Below are 19,554 nucleotides of genomic sequence, written 5' to 3'. Positions count from 1 at the left end.
GGGGAGTAAGGACGAGGAGGTGGAGACCGGTGGGAAGTAAGGACGAGGAGATGGAGACCGGTGGGAAGGACGAGGATGTGGAGACCGGTGGGGAGTAAGGAAGAGGATGTGGAGACCGGTGGGGAGTAAGGAAGAGGACGTGGAGACCGGTGGGGAGTAAGGACGAGGAGGTGGAGACCGGTGGGGAGTAAGGACGAGGAGGTGGAGACCGGTGGGGAGTAAGGACGAGGAGGTGGAGACCGGTGAGGAGTAAGGACGAGGAGGTGGAGACCGGTGAGGAGTAAGGATGAGGAGGTGGAGACCGGTGAGGAGTAAGGATGAGGAGGTGGAGACCGGTGGGGAGTAAGGACGAGGAGGTGGAGACCGGTGGGGAGTAAGGACGAGGAGGTGGAGACCGGTGAGGAGTAAGGACGAGGAGGTGGAGACCGGTGAGGAGTAAGGATGAGGAGGTGGAGACCGGTGAGGAGTAAGGATGAGGAGGTGGAGACCGGTGAGGAGTAAGGATGAGGAGGTGGAGACCGGTGGGGAGTAAGGACGAGGAGGTGGAGACCGGTGGGGAGTGGGTAAGAGTCTGAACAGGACATGTGGTGCATCAGTGAGTGTAAGTATTATTTCTAAAAAAAAATTTAAGCAATTTAATCCTTATTAAAAATATTTAACATAAAGGAAACATAAAAATATTATTTTTGAAGGGATTGCCCACTACTTTGATACTGATGATCTATCAAAGGTAAGGTGATCAATATCAGTTCGGTAGGGGTCCAACATCCAGCACTCCAATTGATCTGCTTTTATTAGCTGCGTAGGTAGTCAGATGTAAGAAGTGTGCGGAGCAGAACAGCACAGCTCCATACACGGTTTATCGGTCATTGCTGAGAACTACTGCTCAGTTTATAATGAATGCCATGTATGTGGATTGTGCATATACAGGTCCTTCTCAAAAAATTAGCATATAGTGTTAAATTTCATTATTTACCATAATGTAATGATTACAATTAAACTTTCATATATTATAGATTCATTATCCACCAACTGAAATTTGTCAGGTCTTTTATTGTTTTAATACTGATGATTTTGGCATACAACTCCTGATAACCCAAAAAACCTGTCTCAATAAATTAGCATATCAAGAAAAGGTTCTCTAAACGACCTATTACCCTAATCTTCTGAATCAACTAATTAACTCTAAACACATGCAAAAGATATCTGAGGCTTTTAAAAACTCCCTGCCTGGTTCATTACTCAAAACCCCCATCATTGGTAAGACTAGCGACCTGACAGATGTCAAGAAGGCCATCATTGACACCCTCAAGCAAGAGGGTAAGACCCAGAAAGAAATTTCTCAACAAATAGGCTGTTCCCAGAGTGCTGTATCAAGGCACCTCAATGGTAAGTCTGTTGGAAGGAAACAATGTGGCAGAAAACGCTGTACAACGAGAAGAGGTGACCGGACCCTGAGGAAGATTGTGGAGAAGGACCGATTCCAGACCTTGGGGAACCTGAGGAAGCAGTGGACTGAGTCTGGTGTGGAAACATCCAGAGCCACCGTGCACAGGCGTGTGCAGGAAATGGGCTACAGGTGCCGCATTCCCCAGGTAAAGCCACTTTTGAACCATAAACAGCGGCAGAAGCGCCTGACCTGGTACTTTTTTCTGATGAAAGCAAATTTTGCATGTCATTCGGAAATCAAGGTGCCAGAGTCTGGAGGAAGACTGGGGAGAAGGAAATGCCAAAATGCCTGAAGTCCAGTGTCAAGTACCCACAGTCAGTGATGGTGTGGGGTGCCATGTCAGCTGCTGGTGTTGGTCCACTGTGTTTCATCAAGGGCAGGGTCAATGCAGCTAGCTATCAGGAGATTTTGGAGCACTTCATGCTTCCATCGGCTGAAATGCTTTATGGAGATGAAGATTTCATTTTTCAGCACGACCTGGCACCTGCTCACAGTGCCAAAACCACTGGTAAATGGTTTACTGACCATGGTATTACTGTGCTCAATTGGCCTGCCAACTCTCCTGACCTGAACCCCATAGAGAATCTGTGGGATATTGTGAAGAGAAAGTTGAGAGACGCAAGACCCAACACTCTGGATGAGCTTAAGGCCGCTATTGAAGCATCCTGGGCCTCCATAACATCTCAGCAGTGTCACAGGCTGATTGCCTCCATGCCACGCCGCATTGAAGCAGTCATTTCTGCCAAAGGATTCCCGACCAAGTATTGAGTGCATAACTGAACATTATTATTTGATGGTTTTTTTGTTTGTTATTAAAAAACACTTTTATTTGATTGGACGGGTGAAATATGCTAATTTATTGAGACAGGTTTTTTGGGTTATCAGGAGTTGTAGGCCAAAATCATCAGTATTAAAACAATAAAAGACCTGACAAATTTCAGTTGGTGGATAATGAATCTATAATATATGAAAGTTTAATTGTAATCATTACATTATGGTAAATAATGAAATTTAACACTATATGCTAATTTTTTGAGAAGGACCTGTACACATGAGGGAATTAGAGGATTCACTTTGGGACACAAATATTCTCTGAACAAACTTCGTTAAACCAGAACATACAATTATTAGTAAAACTATTTATTTTTCCCCTAAATAAGATCTTCAAAATAACTGATATGTGATTTAAAGTAGTGAACCTAATACATGCTGCTCATGAACTGCACATCATATGTCAGGCATTGGCTGTACGACCTCAACGCAGCAGCGTTTCAGAGAAAGACACATTTTTTAATAACCGCTGGGGACTCAGCAGCACAAGAAACTTGTCGGACAGGTGGGCCCCCAGATTTCCCTCGCCCACTGCCCTAGCAGCGGATGTCTATTAAAAATATGAGTTACACATGGCAGAGATTGAACAACCAGTGTCTGATATCTGCTGCCCATGGATTTGCAGCATATATCAGATGTTAAGTATTCTTTAATTTTAAATGTAAAAAAAAATCACTACGTCCCAAAAGACGGGAAAAAGAAAAAAAAATTCCAAGGCATCTTATGTCATAAACTGGTTAAAGAGGAAGTACCGACCTCTGCCCAAGCTTTTAATACAGCAAGTTTCTCCATAGTTATGGCACTCTCCCGGTATAGCTGGCTGGACGAGCCTTTCCCAGCTTGTGCTTTATCCAACGAAGAAACTAAAAGGTTGTGCACTCTACGAAGATCATTCAGGTCACTGACCACTTTGCTCCCTATCCAGGCACTGCACACCTGACAAAAAGAGCACAGATGCTGCTGCAGTAATTCCCAAAAGATCAAGTCCTCCGTATACATATGCAAGCAGAATGCATCTCCATACCTGGCAGGCTTTCGCTACGATGTCTGAGGGAGTGTCCTGTGAAAATGCCGGACGTAACGCAGCTCCCACCTGAGGATAAAACAATCACTATGTTAGAGAGCGCACCTTTACCGCTACTGTTTCATATGCCGCGCCTTTTTCTGACTGTAAACCAATCATATGCAGCCAGATATTACTAACCAACTGCACAATCTGACTAACAAATATGGTGGCACTGTGTGCAGCTATTTCCGGAAGTCATAGAGAATACAAGGAGTGGAGATCACAAGAGACACTACAAGGAGTGGAGATCACAAGAGACAATACAAGGAGTGGAGGTCACAAGAGACACTACAAGGAGTGGAGATCACAAGAGACACTACAAGGAGTGGAGATCACAAGAGACAATACAAGGAGTGGAGATCACAAGAGACACTACAAGGAGTGGAGAACACAAGAGACACTACAAGGAGTGGAGATCACAAGAGACTACAAGGAGTGGAGGTCACAAGAGGCAATACAAGGAGTGGAAATCACAAGAGACACTACAAGGAGTGGAGGTCACAAGAGACACTACAAGGAGTGGAGGTCACAAGAGACACTACAAGGAGTGGAGATCACAAGAGACACTACAAGGAGTGGAGATCACAAGAGACACTACAAGGAGTGGAGGTCACAAGAGACACTACAAGGAGTGGAGGTCACAAGAGACACTACAAGGAGTGGAGATCACAAGAGACAATACAAGGAGTGGAGATCACAAGAGACACTACAAGGAGTGGAGATCACAAGAGACAATACAAGGAGTGGAGATCACAAGAGACACTACAAGGAGTGGAGATCACAAGAGACACTACAAGGAGTGGAGATCACAAGAGACACTATAAGGAGTGGAGATCACAAGAGACACTACAAGGAGTGGAGATCACAAGAGACAATACAAGGAGTGGAGATCACAACAGACAATACAAGGAGTGGAGATCACAAGAGACACTATAAGGAGTGGAGATCACAAGAGACACTACAAGGAGTGGAGATCACAAGATACACTACAAGGAGTGGAGATCACAAGAGACAATACAAGGAGTGGAGGTCACAAGAGACACTACAAGGAGTGGAGGTAACAAGAGACACTACAAGGAGTGGAGATCACAACAGACAATACAAGGAGTGGAGATCACAAGAGACACTACAAGGAGTGGAGAACACAAGAGACACTACAAGGAGTGGAGATCACAAGAGACTACAAGGAGTGGAGGTCACAAGAGGCAATACAAGGAGTGGAAATCACAAGAGACACTACAAGGAGTGGAGGTCACAAGAGACACTACAAGGAGTGGAGGTCACAAGAGACACTACAAGGAGTGGAGATCACAAGAGACACTACAAGGAGTGGAGATCACAAGAGACAATACAAGGAGTGGAGGTCACAAGATACACTACAAGGAGTGGAGGTCACAAGAGACAATACAAGGAGTGGAGATCACAAGAGACACTACAAGGAGTGGAGATCACAAGAGACAATACAAGGTGTGGAGGTCACAAGAGACAATACAAGGAGTGGAGGTCACAAGAGACAATACAAGGAGTGGAGATCACAAGAGACAATACAAGGAGTGGAGGTCACACGAGACAATACAAGGAGTGGAGGTCACACGAGACAATACAAGGAGCGGAGGTCACAAGAGACTACAAGGAGTGGAGGTCACAAGAGACTACAAGGAGTGGAGGTCACAAGAGACAAACGGAGTGGAGATCACAAGAGACAATACAAGGAGTGGAGATCACAAGAGACAATAAACGGAGTGAAGATCACAAGAGACAATACAAGGAGTGGAGGTCACAAGAGACAATAAACGGAGTGGAGATCACAAAAGACAATAAATGGAGTGGAGGTCAAGCATACTGACCTCCCTTCCACTCAAGTCAGAGCTCTGCAGAGCCTGCTTCCAAAGCCTCTGCCACCAATAAGGGATACAGAGAGGAAGATGGAGGTATCACTCATGCGCTGCTATAGAAATATCGGTGAAATGAAAACATTTAGACAGGTTTAAAAGTCAACGCGTTTTGAAGTCACACATGACCTCTTCATCAGGACAAAACCTGGTTTCGATATCAGCAACGCATGAGTGATACCTCCGTCTTCCTCTCTGTATCTATAGTCGTCCTCTCGACCGGTATATGTGCAGCAGCTGTTTTATATGCCTGTTATGTGTTGCAATTCAGCAACCTAGCAAGGTGCGCGTATCTCCCCTTTTCCTTACACCCCATTGTCATCCGATAAGACCCTTTTGCGCTTTTTCTTTCCTAGTTTCTGCCTTCCGTAATTTACCAATAAGGGATAACTTACTCTCTTGGGAATAACCCTTTATAGAAAACCTATTAATCTGTGCACCCTATTGATAAGAGGAATGCTAAAGTCCAGTTATCTTATTTCATTATTTAGTATTAATTGCCAAGAGAAATAACAGAGGAACAGCAAAGTGCAGAGTTCAAAGAAAAGGCGCTCCAGCATTGTTACATCATAAGGTAATGCTAATTTTACCTACAAGAGGTATGCCTGAAAGCTGACAGGCACACTTTAAACAATGGCTTTATTCAAAAGATAAGTTATTATTGATCCATGATGTATAGAGACTTAAAAACTGTAACACAATATTTTTTCTTTGATTTGTTTTCCCCATCTGCAAGATATTTCACTAAAAACTATTTATAAACTAAAAAAAATAAATATATTAAGTTGAAGCTTCATACGAGTTTTATCGGCTGATGGACACAATGAGAGAATGAAACATAAAATTCTGATTTGACTTGTGCATTATAGTGCCACTCCAGCATTTTTTTGAATTGCAGAGCTGGAGTGGTGCTTCTGATCTCAGATCCTGAACCCTACATTTATACTTACCAGCCACCGTCCTCACCTTCTATCAGTGCCGCTCTGGTCGGTCTCCAGCAGTTTGGGACCTGCCGGATCACTACAGTGTGTGCTGGGTGTGCCGGAGGTCACAACTCAATTTAAGTCTATGAGAGCCAGAATGAGGCCAGAAGGAGACTCTCATAGACTGAGACTGAGAGCCTGTGACCGTTACCTCTGATTTCCAGGCAGTCAGAAGCTGTAGTCACAAGATGTAAGCACAAAACCGAAGTGGCACCAATAAAAGGTGAAGATGGCAATGGGAAAGTATAAGACTAGGGGCAGGCGAACTGCAGAAGTCTTGAAAAATAAGGGGCAGACAATAAATATTGAGTCTTTATATAAACTTGATGTATTTGTCAAAAGTGTAAAAACTTAAGTAATGCTATGAAACAAAAAAAAAATCTAAATTTGTCTTAGTCCCAAAACTCTTAACCACAACAGTATTACTATTTCTCAGTAACGAGATTTGATGTAGTGTTCGGTATGAGCAAAATAGAAGAATGATTAAAGATGAGAGCCAAGGCAACACACACTTCAATTCTGCCTTACATTGGCCTGATACTGTTCCAAGATTACATGTCCCGGAAACTCCGGCTCCGGAATGGCAGCAAACTTCTTAATAATATCCTCCAGGGCTTGCAAACCAGCCATCCTCAGCTGATTACTGTGATCTGTGGCGGCCATAAAAGCCATACGAATAAGGTCAGAAAGATGTAACACCAAAGAGTCACCTATGAAATAAGCCAAAAACAAGTAGTTTAACGTAACTGGTTCATACTGTATATGGGTAATTTTTAACCTTAATGACCAGACAAGGTCCACAGATTTCTGCTGGGCCGCTTTAGTGATTATTACCGTTTTCCCTCAACTGGAATCTATTCAGTTCCTTTTTTGAGACTGATACAGTTTATTTCAAAGCCCTAGTTTGTCAACCTTGTGGAGAATTTGACACAGAGGAAACATGCAATTTTGCTATGATGCCCAAGAAAATTTATGATCACAGCCTTAGGTTAACTGTCAATGCCCAGAAAATTAGATCTTTCGGGCTGGACCTCTACTAAGAAGACCAGGAAAAAGAAATCTTTTGCGCTCCCAGTCTAATATCTTGCTTCTCACTCACTTTCCTTACTAAAATGTCTCTATGCTTTATAGTGGAGGGAGGATTTTGATCAGTACAGGCTGAGGGGGTTTGTCCGCCAGCTCAGGTCTCGTAGACCTCTATTACAAACAAGGGTGTGATTACCTTTTTACTGAAGATGTCCAGTAACCATTTTTCAAAAAAACTGTCATGGTCCCCCCTTCCACCTTCTCAGTTACCCCAACCAGTTTGATGTTATTACATCTTTGGCAATTCTCCAGGTCATCCACCTTAGCTACCAAAGCCGACACAGGTTGTGTATGGTTTTTAATGTCTCTACGGACCAGAAGAAGAGCGTCCTCCACCTCACTCACAAGGAACCTTCTAGACCTTCACGGTTATAATTTTTTGCACATCATGACGACTTATGGTAGTAATTTCCTGAATGTTGGAAGTCGGCCTGTGACTCACTGTCCTTCTTCCCCAGCATATTACTGCAGGTCATTATATCACTACCCTCACTCCCAGCCCCCAGAAGACTTCTGCTCCCATATAGGCCCCTTCACACTAGAGCAATCCTTATTTTACAGGATCAGACAATGGCACTAGAACCCAGGGAAGCACTCCTGGTTTAACGTGGCTCCGTCGGGAAGAAAAGAGAAGCAGATTTGCGACCGGATAACAGGCTAATTACCATCCGAAGCACATGCAGACTTGGCAGGACTCGCAAGTATGGCAGAGAGTTGTTCCTAGTGCACTCTCTCCCTGCAGAACCAGATCCAGCACTAAGGTGGCCGCCGTACTCTCAGCAATACACGCCAAAACGCAACCCCAAGAAGCTTACCGGGACAGAGCTGCAATTCCGCAATGCTAAGACTTAGCCTCCCACCATCCAATGCATCCTGACCTTTAGAAGATTAGCGATGGTGTGGGTTTCAGCAGCATATTTGGCCATTGTAGAGTAACTGGGTAAGGGCTCGGGCTACAAGTAAGGCTGGCATAGATATTTTTCTATTTATGCTGTGCATCCTGCAAATAGTGATTCTAATGGGACATTCTGCACATGATGGAGCTGCCACAGCAGTTACAAGGAGCATGGATATGATCTTTCCCGCAGTTAGAGCAAATGTGGGTCCCAGCATGGACATCCATGAATCAAATGTTCTCTGTGATGCCTAAAGAATGCGATACTATCATACAGTATCTTACGCTGTACTGTACTTATAATAATATAATAATAATAATAATTTTATTTATATAGCGCCAACATATTCCGCAGCGCTTTACAACTTATAGAGGGGACTTATACCGACAACAGACATTACAGCATAACAGAAATCACAGTTCAAAACAGATACCAGGAGGAATGAGGGCCCTGCTCGCAAGCTTACAAACTATGAGGAAAAGGGGAGACACAAGAGGTGGATGGTAACAATTGCTTTAGTTATTTGGACCAGCCATAGTGTAAGGCTCGGGTGTTCATGTAAAGCTGCATGAACCAGTTAACTGCCTAAGTATGTAACAGTACAGACACAGAGGCTATTAACTGCATAAAGTGTATGAGAACATGATGGAGGAACGTAATTATGTTGTTGTTTTTTATTAATAGGCCACACAGGGATAATTAGGTTAATGCGTTGAGGCGGTAGGCCAATCTGAACAAATGAGTTTTTAGTGCACGCTTAAAACTGTGGGGATTCGGGATTAATTGTATTAACCTAGGTAGTGCATTCCAAAGAATCGGCGCCGCACGTGTAAAGTCTTGGAGACGGGAGTGGGAGGTTCTGATTATTGAGGATGCTAACCTGTACTTGGTTGTGCAGTAAATTGTGTTAGAGACATATATTACACACTGAAAGTGCTGCTGGAAGACGGGCGATATCCTCCTGTAGACTGCAGCTTCTTATGAGCAGGTGCAAGATTTCTACAGCAGGAGCAGGGAGGACAGTGAAACAAGCTTGTCAATCAAGCTAGGTGGGTGGAGATAGACTGCAGCCTGAATACACTTGGACTTATAAAATCTGGCAGTGTATAGCTGGACTCAAAGTCCTACATTTTTCAGGAAGGATTATAGAGTCATTCTAGGTTTGATTTGCAAGGTACCGTAAGTACACCATGCTCATCATGGCTCGGTGATAAATTCCGTGATGTATACAGATTATGGGACAGATCTTATTTGATGTTAAAAATGAAAATAAAAACTATAAATGGAATCTTACTTTTAGGATTTTTCATTTTTAAGATCCGAGCAGCAGCTAAATCAAAGTGTGGGTTATTAGCATTTTCACAAAGCATGATAATCCGGCAAAGACAATCTGCTGCAAATACACGAGTGGCCCAACGAGGGGCTACAAATGGTTTGGATTTGTCATCATCTCCCAGAGTGGTGAACATGGTGTCATCATCCATTTCATCCTTTTTTTCAGTATCTTCGTCCCTTACTCCAGCTACCAAGCTGGTAGTGCCTACGTCTAGGAGAAGAAATAGCAACAATGTTAAAACAGATAGAAAAAAAACTTGGTTGTAAGTAGTATAAAAAAAAATATAAAGAATAAAAGTATAAAACAACCTGAAGATGTATTACAGGTTTTTAAATAAAAAATTAAATAAAGCATTGAAATTCTGCACAGTTCTCATAACCATGAGCCTTTTCGTATTATCTATGAGCAATAAGTAGTCTTCATCACTGAATAAAGGCAATCATCTGAAATCCAGAATCAATTCATAAAACAAGTACAGATACAGATACATACCGCTGGTGGCTGCCAGTACATCTTTGCACAGCAGCAACCAATGAGACAATTTGTCCACTGCCAAGGAAGACAGCATGTGACCCAATGTGTCGTGTATATCTGAGCACAGTTTGCGGTCAGTTTCCCGATCCAGCATTCCAAACAACACTCCTTCCAAACCCGTGTCTGTTATGTTGATATCTGCAGGGAAATATAGGAGGGGTTGTCCCACACACAAAGTACATGTTAATAAATAGATCTTGGAAAAATTAGTTCCACAATTGGATGTATTAAAAAATATTCTTGTCTTGAGAATTTTTTAAATGAGTCCCTGCTATATACTGTGTAATGGCTGCGTCTGACCGTGCAGGAACATGATCTAATCATACCAAAGCTCCTGGGCATGGGAGAAAGCAAAAGAGTATACAGACAGGATTTCAGCTGATTCTTTCTATGAAGAAACACATTTTTCTCCCTGCCTGTTTTATCACAGGAGGAAGTGTTTCTGCCGCATCTCCAGCACTCTGAGCTCATCAGAAATCAAGTCAGTGACAAATGAGCTTGGCGGCAACCAAAGCTTCTACCTGACTTGATTTAGGAGTTCAGGGGACTGGATATGTGGCAGAAACAATCGGCCCTGATTTTATTTTATTTTTCAATGGACTTGAACAGACTATAGGCAAGATTAACCCCCTCACGCCATGGCCATTTTTTTGTTTCGTTTTTCCTTCCCTTCTTCCCAGAGTCATAACTTTTTTATTTTTCTGGCAATATGGCCATATGATGGCTTGTTTTTTGCAGGATGAGTTGTACTTTTGAATGACACCATTGATTTCACCATATAGTGTACTAGAAAAAAAGTGCGATTCCACAATTGTTTTTGAGGTTTTTTATTTACCATGTTCAGTATATTGTAAAACTGAACCGGGGGAATCATACTGTAAGAGTACAGAGTTACCAAACATATCTAGTTTATTCTTTTTATTTAAGTGGTGAAAAAAATAAAAACATTTGTATGAAAAAAAGTATGTGTGTTTGTTGCCATTTTCCAAGACCGGTAATGTTGTCATTTTTTGAGATATAGGGCTGGGTGAGGGCTTAATTTTGCGCCTTGAGTTGTCGTTTTTACTGATACCATTTTGGTGCAGATTCGATGTTTTCACAGCCGCTTATTGCATTGTATTGCAATGGTTCGGCGGACAAAAAAACGTAATTCTGGTGAGTAAATTTTTTATTCTCATTATGCTGTTTGCCGATCTGATTCATTTACTTTATATTTTGATAGATCAGACATTTCTGAATGCAGTGATACCACATATGTGTATATACGATACGATAGGATACACTTTATTAATCCCGGGGGAAATTACGGTATTACAGCAGCAATACAAACAGCAGTACATAAAATATTTAGTTTCAATAATTTTTATTTTCAATAACATAGCAATTGAACAACAGTTTCCCTTACAAGGGAGTTCAATAAGAACAAAGTGGCAAAACCAAACATATATTAACTCAAATTCGAAGATACAAGTGTGACAAGACAAGAACATGGGGAGACATAAAAAAAAAAAAAAGGGAAAGTGGGGAGGGAAATGAGATACTACACTTTATTTCGTAGTGGGCTATAGTATATTTACCAGACAAGGTTAAACTATGTTCCGTTTTATGAGTTCTGCCTCCTACCTCCCCTCACCCCGCCCCACGCCGGCTCAACCCCGGTGTTATCAGAATCTCTCACAGGACAACAGAGTCTCAAATAGATAAAGTCAGGTTTTGTTCAAGATTTAAGTTCGTGTTAAGTTCCATCCACGGTTTCCAAATCTGGTAGAAGGTCTCCCACAGATCTTCCCTAGTCGCGTGTATACGTTCATATAAGAGGATTGAGTTCATTTTATCTTTAACTGCCTGAACAGAGAGAAACGGCGACCTCCAGTTGGTAGCTATATGTAGCTTGGCGGCCATAAGCAGTTGGCCTATCAGCCTGTGAAATTTGTTAGTAAACCCCGGGTATTTGGCTCCTAAGAGGAATGTGGCTGGGTCAGGTTGTATTGTCCGGTCATACATTTTTCCGATTAATAATCCAACTTCCTGCCACATAGCCGAGGCTATCGGGCATTCCCACCAAATATGTTTCATATCTCCTACTGCGCCACATCCTCTAAAGCATCTATCTGAAATGTTGGGGTATATGGCGTGAAGTTTACTTGGAACTTGGTAAGCTCTGTGTAACACCTTAATGGATGTCTCTGCTAGGGAGGCTTGATGACTACCCCTGGAGACTGTGTCACAGCATCGTCTCCAATTTTCCAAGGTTAATTGGATACCCAGATCTTCCTCCCACTGTTTCATGTAGTGTAATTTGTCGACTCTATGTGCCGCATTGAGGGATCCATATAATAAAGAAATAGTTCCCCTTCCCAGTGGGTCATCCATGCATCTCTGCTCAAAGCCAGTCACGCGAAAAGGGGTTTTCCGCTGCAAGAACCTTTCCGCAAAATGGAAAACCTGATGAATACGGAAGGTTTCGCTAATGGGTGGATTGTATTTTTGGAGAAATTCTTGTCTAGATAAAATTGTATTAAAGGGCGAACAGAGGTGCTTTAGAGTAGTAATCCCGTTAACTTTCCACCATGCAAAAGAACGTGGGTCAAGTCCTGGAGGGAACATGGGGTTGTAGAAGAGAGGGGTCAGTGGGGCAGACTCAGATTGGAGTTCAAATTTGAATCTTTCCTTCCTCCAGAGGATCAGGGAGTGTGCTGTGAAAGGTGCTGTAATGTGTAGACCTTTTGGTAATTTTTGCGTGGACCACATAAGTCCCGACAAGGAAAATGGAGACAAGAGAGATGATTCCAGGTCAACCCATCTCGGTGCACGGTTGGTAGCGCAGGTATTGGTCAATTGGGCTATCTGAGCTGATTTGTAATACAGTGTGAAGTTAGGCAAGGAGAGCCCCCCATTCTTCTATGTATGAACATAGTTTTTTGACGGATTCTAGGTTTTTTCCCCTGCCAAATAAATTTTGAGATCATGGAGTGAACTTCGCGCAGGGTATCATGGGGCAATGGTATGGGGAGAGAGCGGAATAAGTACAGAAATCTAGGCAAAGAGACCATTTTAATTGCATGCAGCCTGCCCAACCAGGACAATCTCATGGCGGACCATCTAGTTAAGTCAGCTCGGAGATTTTTTATTAATGGGAGATAATTCCATTTAAATAGGGTCGACCTATGAGAGGTGAGGTTGACTCCAAGATAAGTGATATAATGTTCATTTTTTGTAAATTTGAACTGGGAAATAATATTTGTTTGCATTTCTTTGGTGGTATTAAGAAATAGAGCTTCGGATTTGTCAACATTAATTTTGAGTCCTGAGATCGACTCAAATCTACGTAGGACTGAAAATAAATTTGGAAGAGTGGTGAGTGGGCTGGATATAGTCAACAGTAAATCATCCGCGAATAAACTTGCTTTATATTGTGCGTCAAGCCCTACAGGTCCAAGTATGTTCGGGTTAAGCCTTAATGCCTCAGCCAGTGGTTCCATGGCCATGGCAAATAGGGCTGGGGAAAGTGGGCAGCCTTGTCTCGTCCCCCTTTGTATGATAATAGGAGTAGGTTTAGTTGACGGAAGTTTTAGGTAGGCTGTTGGACTGTCGTACAATAGTTGAAGGCATGAAATAAGGGTGCGAGGGATACCAAATCTGGTTAGGACCTCAAATAGGTAGGGCCACGAGACCGAGTCGAAAGCTTTTTCTATGTCCAAAGCTAGCAGTAGCAGGGGTTGTTTATGATAGTTTGCTGTATGTATAATATTTAGGTTCCTTCTAATATTGTCGGGACCTTGTCTATTAGGTATGAACCCCACCTGGTCTCGATGAATAAGGGTAGGTAAAAATTTGTTGAGCCTAGTGGTAATGATGGATGTAAAGAGTTTGAGGTCAACATTTAGCAACGATATAGGCCTATAATTCTTGGGGAGGAGATGGTCTTTCTTTGGTTTTGGAATTACCGTCACATGCGCAAAGTAGAATTCAGGGGGCATCTGGGTGCCATTTAGTAAAGCATTACAGAAATTTTTAATGTGCGGTGTGAGGATGTTTGTAAGTTTCTTGTAGTAGAGCGCCGTGAGGCCGTCAGGTCCGGGGGCTTTGTTTTTTTTTAGGTTTTTAATTACTACAGAAATTTCATCTTCAGATATTGGTGCATGCAGTTGGTCTAACGAGGAGTTGGGGATTTTAGGTAATTTCAATTCATCTAGGAAGGAGGGTAAGGATTGTGATGAAGGTGTCTGTGGAGCGGTATATAGTTTTTGATAGTAGTCTCGGAATGTTTCGTATACCATATCCGGGTGTGCGGAAATTCTGCCTTTGGAGTCTTTGATGGAAGTGACATTATTTAAGGATTCCTTGCATCTGAGTCTACGTGCCAACATGCCAGAAGGCTTATTTGCATATTTATAAAAAGTTGACTTAGTCCATGTTAACGCTCTCTCTGTTTTGTTTGTAAGAATAGTGTCTAACTGTAGCTTAGTGTCTCTGATTTGTTTAATCAGGAAGAGGGAAGTGGTGGCTTGGTTAGCGAGTTCAAGTTTCACAAGTTTAGTCTCTAAACGTGTTTGTAGATCAGACCTTTGTTTCTTTTTATTGGACGCAATTTTGATTAGTGAGCCAGTAATAAATTGTTTATGCGCCATCCACACTAGACCAGGGGAAATGTCTTCAGTGCAGTTAGTCTGGAAGTACAATCCTAACTCCTCTTTAATTTTAGAGAGTGTAGCAGGGTCAGTTAGTAAGGATTCGTTCAGTCTCCATTTGAATAATTTAGAAGTGGTGACATTGAAATTAAATGTTGATAGGACAACATCATGATCAGACCACGATGATGGAATATGACGGGAGACTAGGACAGATGGGACCGTTCTTACAGTAGTTAGGTGTAGGTCTATTCGGGAATAGGACTGGTGTGCAGGTGAAAAGTATGTGTAACCTTTTATAGGACCATTTAGTTCTCTCCATACATCGACCAGGCAGTTGTCTTTCATTAGGTGTTGGATTTTCTTTTTATCAGTTTTTGTTAAATCCGACCGCTTCTGGGCGCTGCTATCTAATTTAGGATTAACGATAAAGTTGAAGTCGCCGCACCAGACAAGGTGGTCGTATGTAAGAGTGGCTAGTTTTGATATAATTAGCTGAAAGACCGATCTCTGGGAATTTGCAGGCAAATAGCTATTAACAATGCAAATTGTCTGGTTTCGTGAAGTTCCAAGAGTAATGAGGAATCTGCCCTCTGAGTCCGAATGTGCTTTAATGAGCTGAAATGGGAAGTTATTCCTAATGAAAGTGGCGACACCTCTCGTCTTTTTGTCCCAGTTTGACATATAGTGTTGTGAATACTTGGCATCAAAGTATTTAGGGTGGGAGGAGGTGGAGAAATGAGTCTCCTGGAGACAAATAATGTCTGGTGCGTGTTTTGAGTAGTCAAAGAAGGCTTTCTTACGTTTAATGGGTGAGTTGAATCCTCGGACATTATGTGAAATAACATTACACATTTTTCAGTGAATATTTACCGCTGAAGAGTGTGAAGGCTCGAGCGGGAACAAGAACCGTGTCTCCGGTTAGTAGATGATAAATTAATCTGTAAGTGCAGTGATGATCTCTGTGAAGAAACAATAGGAAGGGAACAGACTGGGGGAAGACAAAGACCAACATAACAGTTAATAATAACAAACGGATATCAAATCCGGAAAATATGGCGATCTGGTTTACCATATTAATTGGAGTACCAGGTGTCGCCAAGTTTAGGCAGCATGACATAAACCCGACATTTAGGCCCTTGGTAGAGAGAATGGTATAAAGAGGAGAGAGAAAAGAAGAAACAGGAGAGGAAAAAGAGAGAGAGAAAAAGAAAAAAAAAAAAAAAGAGGGAGAGGGAGATAGATGGGGAAAAGATGGAAGGTGAGGAAGGGGAGGCGGGAGAGAAAGGAAGGGGGGAGAGGGGAGGGGAAGGGCAGGAAGGAGAAATGGGGGAGGGGGGAGGGATGAGGGGGTTGGGGTAGAAAGGGGAGGGGGGAAGAAAAGGGGGGATGGAAGAAAAGGGGGGTTATGAGGAGAGAGGGAGGAGAAAAGGAGGGGATTGCGGTACGGTAGTTATTGGGAAGAAGGAGGGAGGTAGGGAGGAATTAGAGCGGGATAAGATAGAGAAGGAATAGGATCAATTAGGGAAGTGACAATCTGAGGAACCACTTGCGTTTAAAGTCAGAATAAAGTATCTGTATAAATATTCAGTAAATAACTACAAACTCTGGAGAATTGAAAGGAGAGGCAGCAGATAACCATCAACCCCCTCCCCCCATCTCCGGGAGCAATCGGGATGAACAGTAGCAGTTCGCTCCTTCTCACGGAAATCAAGGTAGACAGTCTTGAAAATTGAACATATCAGACGACCCGTGCGTTTTGGCTCCTTGTTCTGGGAGAGTTTTGCCATTCTCTTGGCGGTCTTGGTTTTCTCTGTGGCATGGCTGAAGTCTCTATTGAGATCGGGATCCCAGCTTTAAGCATGGCTTGTTTCCCTTACATAGTAACATAGTAACATAGTTAGTAAGGCCGAAAAAAGACATTTGTCCATCCAGTTCAGCCTATATTCCTATATTCCATCATAATAAATCCCCAGATCTATATCCTTCTACAGAACCTAATAATTGTATGATACAATATTGTTCTGCTCCAGGAAGACATCCAGGCCTCTCTTGAACCCCTCGACTGAGTTCGCCATCACCACCTCCTCAGGCAAGCAATTCCAGATTCTCACTGCCCTAACAGTAAAGAATCCTCTTCTATGTTGGTGGAAAAACCTTCTCTCCTCCAGACGCAAAGAATGCCCCCTTGTGCCCGTCACCTTCCTTGGTATAAACAGATCCTCAGCAAGATATTTGTATTGTCCCCTTATATACTTATACATGGTTATTAGATCGCCCCTCAGTCGTCTTTTTTCTAGACTAAATAATCCTAATTTCGCTAATCTATCTGGGTATTGTAGTTCTCCCATCCCCTTTATTAACTTTGTTGCCCTCCTTTGTACTCTCTCTAGTTCCATTATATCCTTCCTGAGCATCCCTTCTTCTAGTGTACGACAGGTGTACACTTGGGAGTTATATGTAAAGACGAGGGCGAAGGGGAAGCTCCATCTGTATTTAATCTGTGCCGTCTGCAGGGCTAATGTTATTGGTTTGAGGGATCTCCTCCTGGCGAGGGTGGTTGATGCGATATCCGCATAGATATGTACTGAGGATGGCAGTCCCGGTAGGTCTGGATTATCACGTGCAGCATTCAGGATTAGGTCTCGTGCCTCCTCATAATGTAGTTTTAGGATCACATCCCTGGGCATATCGTTGTTGCGTGGCCTGCCCAGGGCTCTATGGATTCTGGTGATATGCAGCATAGACTGATCTGTGTCAGGGAGTAGTGCGGTGAAGAGGGTAGTAGCAGTGTCTTTGAGAGCTACAATATTTTCAGGGAGTCCCCTGATCCGCAGGTTACTCCGACGTGATCTGTTCTCATAATCTTCACATCGTAGTTCTAGATCTGCAACACGTTCTGCATGTAGTTTGAGGGTTTCGCGATCTTCTTCTAAGGCATCTGCGGTGGCATCCATCTTTTCTTCCAGGGCCACTGTACGTTGCATAATGTCCTGTATCTGGGAGGAGATCTTTTGCATAGCTGAGGAAAGCTCAGATCGGAAAGTCTCTTGTAAGGACTTGGTAAGGGTTGCCGTGGAGATCGTTGTCTCCATGTGGGGACTGGCCTCATCTTGGTCCATTATATCACCCGTGTTCCCCGTTGAGGCCGAGGGGAGAGAAGTCGTAGTAGTTGTCTTGGAAATGTTGCTACTAAGAAAAAGATCTGCGATATTACGGCCTGGTGTTTGTGCCGCGCCTCTCTTCCTAGGCATCACCAATAGGAGGGTCTCCTGAGAGTGCAATAAGTCCAATTGCAGTGCGTTTGAAGTGATTCAGGTGCTGATTAGGGCCTAAATAGGTAGGTCGGGTAGCGGAGATCAGCAGGACATGACTGTCACCACTGAAAGCCGCACATGCGCCTCTAAGAGAAGGATTTTTTTAGATAATCCTCATAGTGTGTTCATAGATAAAGCTCAACATGGACACTAGGTGTCGCTATTGTATCAGTGGGGACGTTCTGAGGCCTGCTGAGTCTTTTTTGTATATTATAAAATGTACCACCAGTTCTGAGATTGGGCACTAGATGTCACTAGATGTCTGTTTTTCAGAGGGCTTTCTTTCTATTTATGAGTCCCTGGGTGACACCAGTGACACCGGGGACTGAAGTCTGTGGAATTGTGACACTTTAAGTTGTTTGAAATGCAGCTATATCTCTGCAAGTATAGCCCGGAAGCTGATGCGAGAGAAACAGCAACAATGGAAACGCAGCGTTGAGTTGAAAAGGAGAGGTAGTTACATTCAGATTGAGGTGCACATTAACCCCTTCCCGACATTTGACGTACTATCCCGTCGAGGTGGGGTGGGCCCGTATGACCGCCGACGGGATAGTACGTCATCATCGATCAGCGGCGCTCACGGGGGGAGCGCGGCCGATCGCGGCCGGGTGTCAGCTGCATATCGCAGCTGACATCCGGCACTATGTGCCAGGAGCGGTCACGGACCGCCCCCGGCACATTAACCCCCGGCACACCGCGATCAAACATGATCGCAGTGTACCGGCGGTATAGGGAAGCATCGCGCAGGGAGGGGGCTCCCTGCGGGCTTCCCTGAGACCCCCGGAGCAACGCGATGTGATCGCGTTGCTCTGAGGGTCTCCTACCTCCCTCCTCGCCGCAGGTCCCGGATCCAAGATGGCCGCGGCATCCGGGTCCTGCAGGGAGGGAGGTGGCTTACCGAGTGTCTGCTCAGAGCAGACACTTGGAAAGCCTGCAGCCCTGCACAGCAGATCGTCGATCTGGCAGAGTGCTGTGCACACTGCCAGATCAATGATCTGTAATGTCCCCCCCTGGGACAAAGTAAAAAAGTAAAAAAAAAATTTTTCCACATGTGTAAAAAAAAATAAAAAAAAAATTCCTAAATAAATAATAATAAAAAAAATATATTATTCCCATAAATACATTTCTTTATCTAAATAAAAAAAACAAAACAATAAAAGTACACATATTTAGTATCGCCGCGTCCGTAACGACCCAACCTATAAAACTGCCCCACTAGTTAACCCCTTCAGTAAACACCGTAAGAAAAAAAAAAAAAAAACGAGGCAAAAAACAACGCTTTATTACCATACCGCCGAACAAAAAGTGGAATAACACACGATCAAAAAGACTGATATAAATATCCATGGTACCGCTGAAAACGTCATCTTGTCCCGCAAAAAAAAAGCCGCCATACAGCATCATCAGCAAAAAAATAAAAAAGTTATAGTCCTGAGAATAAAGCGATACCAAAATAATTATTTTTTCTATATTTTAGTTTTTATCGTATAAAAGCGCCAAAACATAAAAAAATGATATAAATGAGATATCGC

General features: G+C 43.1%; 1 protein-coding gene across 1 annotated transcript in view; it reads right to left on the bottom strand.

Annotated features, from left to right (window-relative positions):
* Positions 1-19,554, bottom strand: part of LOC143804468 (HEAT repeat-containing protein 5B) — an 84,005-nt gene that overhangs the window by 18,444 nt on the left and 46,007 nt on the right. The window contains exons 23-27 of the mRNA XM_077282584.1: positions 10,033-10,212; positions 9,499-9,750; positions 6,751-6,932; positions 3,306-3,374; positions 3,038-3,217 (exon numbers count right to left, since the gene is read on the bottom strand). Coding sequence (XP_077138699.1) covers positions 3,038-3,217; positions 3,306-3,374; positions 6,751-6,932; positions 9,499-9,750; positions 10,033-10,212 — 863 coding nt within the window. The remainder of the gene's footprint in view (positions 1-3,037; positions 3,218-3,305; positions 3,375-6,750; positions 6,933-9,498; positions 9,751-10,032; positions 10,213-19,554) is intronic.

The sequence above is a fragment of the Ranitomeya variabilis genome, chromosome 2 (genome assembly GCF_051348905.1).
Source record: "Ranitomeya variabilis isolate aRanVar5 chromosome 2, aRanVar5.hap1, whole genome shotgun sequence".
NCBI lineage: Eukaryota > Metazoa > Chordata > Amphibia > Anura > Dendrobatidae > Ranitomeya > Ranitomeya variabilis.
This window is presented reverse-complemented; position numbering and strand designations above follow the sequence as displayed.